The 10000-nt window shown below is 45.3% G+C and overlaps 1 protein-coding gene across 3 annotated transcripts in view; it reads right to left on the bottom strand.

The window, feature by feature from the left end:
* Nucleotides 1-1468: 1468 nt before the first annotated feature.
* Nucleotides 1469-10000, bottom strand: part of arap1 (ArfGAP with RhoGAP domain, ankyrin repeat and PH domain 1) — an 87333-nt gene continuing 78801 nt past the window's right edge. Inside the window, exons 30-34 of one of the 3 annotated variants that reach the window (XR_014552743.1) lie at nt 9828-9891; nt 8510-8671; nt 5657-5694; nt 2885-3826; nt 1469-1607 (exon numbers count right to left, since the gene is read on the bottom strand). Coding sequence is in view for 2 of the 3 variants with exons in the window: in XM_083637824.1 (XP_083493950.1) it covers nt 5674-5694; nt 8510-8671; nt 9828-9891 (247 nt within the window). In the remaining variant the exon portion in view is untranslated. Of the gene's footprint in view, nt 3827-5656; nt 5695-8509; nt 8672-9827; nt 9892-10000 lie in introns of all 3 variants that reach the window. The other 2 variants (XM_083637824.1, XM_083637825.1) reach the window with 2 other exon arrangements.

Genomic DNA, 10000 nt, shown 5'->3' with positions numbered 1-10000 from the left:
CTTTGATGCAATCAGTGCTCGTTATGATTAGTTTCCTTGACAACAAAGCCGATTTGGGAGTCTGAGCCGAGCGCTGAGGCCATGATTGTTTTTGACAAACAAGAAGTGTGATCATCATGCATATGAACTGAACCGACCCAATGACCTGCTCCCACCTGACATCACTCACATCTTCCTTCCATCTCCTATCCGTAGTCCTCATAAAAGCTGGGAATCCATTTTAGTATGTAGTTATTCAGTAATGATGCAGGTTTAACTGGAAACCAAATGCTGTTGTTTGCATTTGCAGGATATTTAGTCATATAAAGGTCAAACTGTGGGCACATTAGGCCCAAGGGTTTCATCTCTGAAACCCAATTTTCGTATTTTTTGCTAGATGATTATTCTTATACGATTATTGTTCGATGACTTGATCCAGAATCTGTCTGTATTGTAGGTAGAGATAACAGAGTGAAACTAATTTTTCTACATTCTGTGATGAATGAAATCAATGAATCAGTTTGCTTTGGAACCCATGTAACTCCCTCAAGGACTCCTGGTGGTCCCCGGACCCCGCTTTGAGAACCACTGCCTTACACTAGCACAGCCGTTGCTACTGTATATGACCTATAGTATATACTGTATATGACCTATAGAATATGGTAAAGGCCACTGTGCCTCGTGTGTATTTAAACATGCCCTTGTGTGATGTGTTCCCCGCTGGGTCTCCTGTCCCTGTGTGTGTCCCTGTGTGTGTGTGTGTGTAGGTCCCCATGTGTGCGTCCCTTGCGGGTCTCTCCGGTGTGTATCTCGAGGTATAGTGACCCTGATGTGTCAGAAGAATTAACGGAGAGCTGGTGGACCACTGTGACACACAGAGAAAACCTCCTCAGGGCCCTATGACCACTGTACCCCACCCACCCTCTCACACACACACACTCATCTCATACGCCCACCCACTAACACACACACACACACACACACACACACACACACATACGCCCACTCACACACATACCCACCCACTCACACACACACATACCCACCCACTCACACACAGACCTGACAGTTCTCCTCAAAGCACATCTGTAGGGTTCCATTTAATGCCTGTATCTCTGACGTTGTCATGGAATCTGCAGGCCAAGAAAAAGTTTCTGCCCAGGGCCACATTTATGTGTGTGTGTGTGTGTGTGCGTTAGATACATACACTATGTATATGTGACGTGTCTGTGTGTGTATGTAGCACAACTAATCTTTTCACAGCAACCCTGCAGGGGGGCTGGAGCTGGACAGCTATTTGCTTGCGTGTGTTTGTACATTAGTTTCTGAACATATCATTTCCGACATGTAAGTGGGTTGCAACCATGCAGCGCTGCAGGGTAGCAACCTTTGTGGAAAACACACACACACACACTAAGTTTTGTGAGAGTTTAACAGAACTATGCACCATGATGATATGCATGGTCAGTGACACACACACAGAATGCACTCGCTGGCTGAACGTGTTTATTAGAGTTTCAGAGGCACAGATCAGTAAAACCAACAGAAACATAAGCGAGAGAGAGAGAAAATATAATTACATTACTACACAGAGCAGAGTATTCTCTCCACTCCTGCCCAGGTCTTGGCTGGAGGACACGCACGCGCGCACGCACGCACGCACACACACACACACACACACACACACACACACACACACACACACACACACACACACACACACACACACACACACACACACACACACACACACACACACACACACACACACACACACACACGTAAAGGTGTTTAAACACTATGGCTAACATTGAGCTGAACATAATGTCATCACCACCCCAGGTGGAGGTGGACGCAGATGCGTTCCACATCCCCATCCCAGCACCTAGCGCCCTCTGCTGTCCAAATAAATAAGTATACTTTACAACAGGGGGGAAATCTGGGTGGCACGAAAGTGAAGACAAGGAGACAGGCAATATTCAGTGCAGATGGCAAGGCAGTTGTTCACAGCTACAGTTAATGCGGAGCTAACACTTTAGATCGGGGTTCTGCTTTTCTTTAAATTCATATTTTAAAATATGCAAAATGTGTTTATTTATGCGACTATTGAACCATGCTTTGAGTTCTAATTAACAAACAAAATGGGTTATAAGGAAAATACATTTGTCATTGTTGGGATTATACTATTTTGTTGAGACAAAATAAACATGGGGATATACATCAGGAACAAAAGAGACATTGGGTTACTCCAAAGTGAGTCCATCTACAATTTGAAACAATTGAAATACCGCTACTTATAATGATTAGCCTAACCGCCTATAATCTATTGCCTCAAAATATGACATGTGTATCGCAGGCTTTAGCAGATGACCTACAGACAGGAGGAGAGAACATTTAGGAATGTGTCATGTGACACATAGGGATGTGTCACATGACAGGGGAGACTGAGCTGGACAGTGGGACAGATTGTCAGTCTACTGTATAGCCTTGGACAGTTATTGATCAAACCAGGGCAAAAATGGCAGAATATGCTATTTAATAACTGATTAATATTCAAGTGCATCTCAAGTAGTTCACATTTTGTGAACTACTTGAGGTGCCATTGATTTATTTTGACACGAAACATCCTGAAAAGTGGACACATCATAAGAGACAATGATACATCAAGTGTTTCTCTTGTTTTGTCAAATACTCCACTCCTCAAAAGACATACAGACAGACAGACAGACATACAGACAGACAGACAGACAAACAAACAGACAGACACAGACACACACACACATATATAAACATGCACACATACGATTCTGACCACCTGACTATGGTCTATTCTACGCAGTGTACCGAGCATGAAGGCAAAATAAAGGGCCTGCAGAGCAATAGCCACCAATCTAACATCTGGCACCTTCTCACTCTGTCTCTTGGTCCCCGTCTTGGTCCCAGCTAACATCTGTCACCTTCTCAGTCTGTCTCTCGGCTCCTGTCTTGGTCGCAGTGGAACGGTTTCCGGACAGTTCGATTAACATCTGGCACCTTCTCAGTCCTTCTCTAGGTCTCCGTCTTGGTCCCACAGTGGAACAGTTTCTGGACAGTTTGGTTTTCAAAGTCAGGTTCCAACCTCCAAACGTGAGCTTTTCATGGCATCTCTCAAAATCTTGAGCTGCAGGATTATCGCGACAAATCTTCTTGGCGCGACAGTGCAGAAAGAGCGCGGCTACAGGCATGTAAAAAAATCAGCTACAACTGTATGTAAATAAATGTCTCTATTTTCTATAAAAAAGGAACTAAAAAAACGAAGTGTAGCCTTGTAACGTAGAAAGGGCAGTTGCTATGCACACGAAGCTAGTGCCTTGATCACCTACATCTTCTCTGGAGAAATGCAGTCGAGGTTTCTCTCAGCATGTAATGCTATGCAGTGGTGATGTCGTCTGAGCAAAGGAAACAGTGGACTGTTTGAGGGCGGAGACCAGACTTGTTGCACTTTGAGCTGGGGACAATTTCGGACATCTCGAGGGCACGATTGTGGTCCGTGAAAGTGGTCTCTACCATTCTGTCCCCATTGGGCAGCCATTGTGCGTCCCGTCAAGTAAGGAAGGGATTGGATTTGTTTGTGCTTAAAAGTGATGCAGGCCAGACAACCCAGTGGAGGTCCATCCTAAATACCATCCTGTTGTCTGTGTATTTATTCACCGATCCAGTTTAAGAGCAGACGGTAGTGTCGCTCACACTCCACATGTCAGTGTCTGTGCTTTCTGAGTGTCTGTCTGTCATCGTGGTCCTACGGGCGCAGAGGGATGATGTCGCTGAAATGTTCATAGGGCATCTGATGAGGCCGGGCCAGTCCCCCCTGGTGAAGGACAGACATACAGAAGGTGAGGGAGATGGAACATCCAAATTCAACTTCACATCCTCAACTTCAGCTAAGTAGTTTTCAGCAACTTTGGTAGGACAGTTTGTATTTGTGACCCATTGTAACATCAGAAGTAGCATAAACCACTTGACTAATGATCATGCTGTATCTAATGAAGCTTTCGTCCCTACTAACCCTTAAGGCTGGATTCACATTGGCTCCGACTCACCGAATCGCACCCTTCTTCCCCCCAACACACACTCTCCGGTGGCCAATCTCTCTCTCACACTCACGCGCACACGCACACGCGCACACACACACACACACACACACACACACACAACACACACACACACACACACACACACCCTCTGCTCTGTTTCACTCTCTCGCTCACTTTCTCCCTTCTTTTTTGTTCTCTCTCTCCCCCTCCCTCTCTCTGTCTGTCTCTCTCTCTCTGCCACAGGAAGAACCAGTTCAGCGTGTCACGTAACGTCTTTGTATTGCCTGACGCAATGTGAATGCCCATTAAGTCAGTCTCACAGCAGTTCAAAGTCCCCTGAGAGGTCACGCTTAAAGAGCGTGGTGCAGGTTGGAGACCACATTGCATTCAGATGTGGGAGGGGTCTATAGCAATGGGCTTTTCACACATAACACAGGAGCTGCATCTAGACCATGGATGTATTAAAAGAACTGGATAGGGGACGAGCCACGCCCACCCAGCATTCGGAGGGAGGCTGCTCACTGGCACATGAAGCCATCATGGGGGGGTTTTCTTCCTGGTTCTACTTCCTGACCATGCAGCCCAAGGCGAAGTGCGCATGTGTGCCATGACGTATTCCATGACATCTCCCACCCCTCCCACCCATGGATGTATTAAAAGAAGAAAATACACCCGTATACGGCTCTTAGTGGCTTCTGAAGAAAAAATGCCCCATAAAAAATTATTTGATAATTAAAAGAGTCGTTTTATACTTTGAGTGACACCCGGAAAAAATTCCCCTGGGTTTAACAGCTGCCGGGGTCCCCATGCAAGTGGATGGGAATTTTCCTTTCTGGGCTGTATGGCGTCACGTGACTTGCGATACAGAGCTTCGCCACCATGTTCAAATGGCTTCACAGCCCAGCGCTATTCCTCGGGGTTTGATCTAGACTGTTTTTTGTAAAACAGCTGGCCACTGTTCCTGAAATGAAACTGCCTCCTGGGATGTCAGGCCCAGCAGAACGTCCAGCAACAAGTGATGTCACAAGAGGAGAACGCCCATTTAGATTGACACCTTTTTCTCAATATTTCTGCCCAGAAATATGCCCAGGGCAGAAATAGGCCCAGGGCAGAAATATGCCTGTGCATTTTGTTTTTGGGAGTATTTTCGTACTAATCGTACTAATCGTGAGCCCAAAATGTCAATTGAATAAAAAATAAGCAGAACGCTTTTTAAGGTTTTCTTAGATAAGAGACTGCTTGATGTTGTACAGTATGTTGTTGTATGTGGTGTCTTGCTACTGCTATTCCACCTGTACTGTCAACTAATTCCACCCAGCCTGCCAAACATGAAACTTGACTTGCTGACAACTGACCAGATGTGGACTCATAAGGAGCGGTGAAGAGACCAGATAAATACACACTCAGCACACTGAAACAAAAAACAATGGGCCAACGTAAACTATTATCTTCATCATCAACATTTGACAGGTTTACATCAAGCAGTGTGCTTGATGTAAACCTGTCTATTATTGCTTGATGGAAACATGTCATGTCGCTCTCTGCGATCTACATTGGCAATATCTATCAGCCAGTCTTCTGTGTGTGAGATCTGTGCGTCTTACCTGGCGCTCAGAGTTCATTACCGGACATCTCTACAGAGCTGAAAGATAAACAACAGAGAGGTTATCACAGGCCGAGGGATGGACAGATGGACAAAGTGGGAAGTGCAGAAAGAGAGAAATGGAGAGAAAGATGATTACAAAGAGTGATGATCCGTGGGCGAGAAAGAGAGAGTGGGAGAGAGAGAGAGAGAGAGAGAGAGAAAGGTAATGACATAAGAGATGTGTTTGAGTGTGAGAGTGAAAGTGAAAGTGAAAGTGAAAGTGAAAGTGAAAGTGAAAGAGAGAGATAGGTGTACTGGAGTGATCCTTTGAACCTGTCCAGTGTGATATGAACAGTCAACAGTCAAGCAAACGTCACTGCATTTGCATTGAGAGCTGGTCATAAGCAGCAGCAGTCATCACACACACACACACACACACACACACACACACACACACACACACACACACACACACACACACACACACACGCACACACACGCACACCCAGCAGAAGCATCCCCACACACACACTCACACCTGCAATGCATCAAGCAAACACCAAAGCAATCTCAGAGCCACCACTCTACCTCTCCCCCCGCTGTCCAACATTGAATAAAGTCAATAAACTGAGAGACAGGAATCAATAGGAAGTATATCTGGAAGGCAACAACATGGCAAATGTGCAATCATGTCACTGCCTGGTCATGATGGGGACTGCAATGTTCCTACATGCTGTGTAGGGGTGGGAATCGCTGAGTAGCTCATGATACGATATGGTCACGATACTTGGCCCTCGATAACGATATTATCACGATACAGTGATTCTGCGATAATCGATATATTGGAAGAAATTTAACCTACGATACATCACGATATCTGTGTAACTGAAGAGAAAAAAATACCCCTAAAAGGCAAGAAGCAGGTATTATGTATTTATTAGCAGAATTGACATGAACTCTCTCAGAGTTCACTCACTCACTCATACCATTTTCGATACCACGGAGGAAAAGTTACACATTAAGTCTTTTTATTATTATTATTAAAACAAGAAAACCTATATAACCTACCTACCTATATCATTTCTAAAAGTAGATGATCAAACATTTCCATTCATGTAGCCTACAGTATTTATGTTTTTGTTTCAACTACAAACATAAATAAACGTCAACTTGAAACTATGTTTCAACTACCACACACAGCATAATATTTTAGCCTGTTGATACATTTTTTTTTATTATTATTATTATTTTTTTATAAACATATCAATACTTGGTGCCAGTGTATCGATAACTTATCGCAAGTGGAAATATCGCGATACCGTGAGTATCGATATTTTGTCCCACCCCTAATGCTGTGCAGGAGAGCGAGGAGAGGTATGGGATGGCTACAACCGGTAGGATAAGACAACAGCATCATCATCATCGTCACTGTGGACATGTGGTACCGCAGCACCGACACCGAGGTCAGAATGATTTGGGCCGGTCCAGACAATCTATTTTCTATACAAACACTACAGAACAGAACAGATGGGAGAGGATGAAAACTCTATCGGTGTTGTTGGATGGGTCTAATCCAATGCTAGCCAACTGATTTAGTTTCTCAAAATACGCGCCAGCGAGCCTAAAGGGACAAGTGAATTGGAGGAGGACTTTCAAGGTGGACGTTTGTCAAATTTGAGTATACACAGCTCTTCAGCAGAGCTCAAGCCAAAGACATTTCTGGGGTTTGAACAACAACTTATAGTTTATAAAGAGTTTTAAGCCTGGAAGCAAGCCAACCAGCCAGCAGATGAATTGTGAGTGACCATGAAACATTTCATATGTGTGTGTGTGTGTGTGTGTGTGTGTGTGTGTGTGTGTGTGTGTGTGTGAGTGTGTGTGTGTGTGTGTGTGTGTGTGTGTGTGTGTGTGTGTGTGTGTGTGTGTGTGTGTGTGTGTGTGTGTGTGTAAATGTTTCATGTGTGTAAATGTTTCATGGTCACCCAGGATTCCTCTGCTGGCTGCTTGGGCCACCCATCACCCCCAACCTCAGTCACCCGTCATTCCCAATCTCGTCAAAGTTCGGCCAAAAACGGTGTCTCAGACAGCCGAGAACCTTCCAAGCGAGTCGGTTCTCAGGGACCTGAGTCTCTCCATCTGTCAGCCTTAAAACTCTTCATATAAGGATTTTTCTAAAGGTCTACGGAGAAAATGAATGGGGAAATTGAGCTCTGTTCAAACACGTTATTCTCTCTTTTGCAGAAGCATGCTTTGGCAGAATGCTGGTTCCTAGTCCAAACGTCCTGCGATACGAAGATGCTGTTGTCTCCTCCTTCTCACATGCTATTCTGGTCTCTGGGTTCTTAAAACATTTTCAGAGCAGGACCCAAATGACCCAAAAAGCTAAGTCTCTTGTGCTGGAAGCCAGCCAGGCTCACAAAAAAACACAGTGTGTTTTAGTCTTGGCCCATTTTGGGTCCCGACCCATAGTTTAAGAATCCAGATCCTGCTCTGATCATAGTTTAAGAATCCAGATCCTGCTGTGATGAGCAAATCAAAGGTGAATCATGAGACAGAGATCATTCATGCTGCCCAGGTGCAACCCCCCCCCCCCGCAGTCAGGTTTTGCATTATAAAACATTCCTGATCGCCCACGTTCTCCGTTAATTGTGATTCGAGATCAGTTGACTCATTCCCAAATGTACTCATTCCCTGACCTCAACTATTCAAAGAAACTGCACAACTGCCACAAGATGAGTGGACATTTGCTCTGCCCTCTTTACGGGGCTGGACCCCCTGTTCAGCATGAATGTCTCTGATCAGCCGGCAGCTTTAGACGGAGCTGCACAGTGACCCGCCTGGATCACTCCCTCTGATTGGTTGATTGACTCACAGAAAGTGCGTCTTGGCTGAAAGCTGCTACGCTGTCCCGCATCTCATTCTCACTGCCACGCAGCGGTATCAATGACACGTTACCGTGACGGGTATCCGGCGGCAACACGCGGCTGGCACGCGACTGCTGCACCCCATCCACAGGCCACACGTCACCGTCAGACTGTCACGAAGGTGAGAGAGAGAACACACATTTACAACAGTCTGAATAGACCCCACAGCCAGAGTTACACAGCATTGCAAGCAGTTGCAAGCTTCAACTGGTTGCGTTGCGAATCATTGGCGTGTGAACTGAGCTTAAAGGATTATTGGGCAGTGGAAAAAACAAAGTCAGTGTTTCGTGATTTCTCATGCTTGCAAATAGTGGAGTTGCAAATGATGAACTATGTCTGTTAAGGAGTGTAAGGGCCTGTGTCGACCTAGCGTCTTTTCCTCAGGGTCCAGCGTATTTTTTCAGTTGTTTCCAATGGGGGGAGAGCGTATGCGGGCGCACACGGACGTCTAGAGAAAGTGCGCTGCGCCCCCAGCGTCTATTTTCAGAGCGCTCCGGTGTTTTTGTGCGCCCGACTCCCAGCGCTTCCAGCTGAAAATATTTTAACTTTTCAGAAAGACGCTGGTGTCGGGTGCTCCTTTTCTGGCAACTTTAATCATGGAGAAACTATCGCAACAGTGACAGAAAGGCTCAATTGTGGGAGCAGATTGGCTAGACACTTAATATTTCTGGTGAGTGTTGAGCTAAATCACTGTATGTGTGTTGGTAGCTAATGTTAGCTGTCAGCTATCAAGCTACTACCACACTGAACTAACGTTAGTTCCAGAGTGCTTCCTTGTATATTGTGCGCTGAGATCAGCGCTCCCCAGCATACTTCCAGCGTTTAACGGTCGGAAAAAGACGCTAGGTGGACACAGGCCCCAAGGTTGTCAAAAGTATCAATAATACACATTTTAAACGGATACAATACTTATTTGCAACAGGTGTCGATACAAAAACATTGAAATGGATACAAAACTCATTTGCAACAGTATCAAGTTTTTCCTCCCTATCTGTTGCCTCAACAAGCTAAACGTGTTGTGATAGGCTGATGACTATAGCAGGGGCAATATGCTGTCTAAGTGCAAAGTTTTACATTATGGAGAAGCGTGTCTCCATCGTAAGCGTGTCTTAATTTATTTGTATGCCTCTTGATGTGTTGTCACCGCCCACTTAAATTGAAAATGGTATAGAGTATCGATATTCTCCTAGGTATTGGTATTAAAGTTGGAAATTCTAGTATCGTGACAACCCTAGTGGAGTGTGTGTGTCTGTGTGTGTATCTCACCTGGATACTGAGAAACGTAGCTAACCACTCCCTGATCTCTGACTGTGTTTCACAGCAGAGACACCTGCAAAGAGAGAGGGCGAGAGAGAGATGGATGAAGTGACGGAGAGGGTGAGACAATCAGGGCGTGGGGGGGCAGCAGCAAGGGAGAGAGAGAGAGAGAGGCAGGGGGG

This window comes from Poromitra crassiceps (assembly GCF_964638095.1).
Source record: "Poromitra crassiceps genome assembly, chromosome: 5".
In the NCBI taxonomy this organism is placed as follows: domain Eukaryota; kingdom Metazoa; phylum Chordata; class Actinopteri; order Beryciformes; family Melamphaidae; genus Poromitra; species Poromitra crassiceps.
The sequence above is the reverse complement of the archived record's forward strand: the minus strand, read 5'-3'. Positions and strand labels throughout refer to the sequence as shown.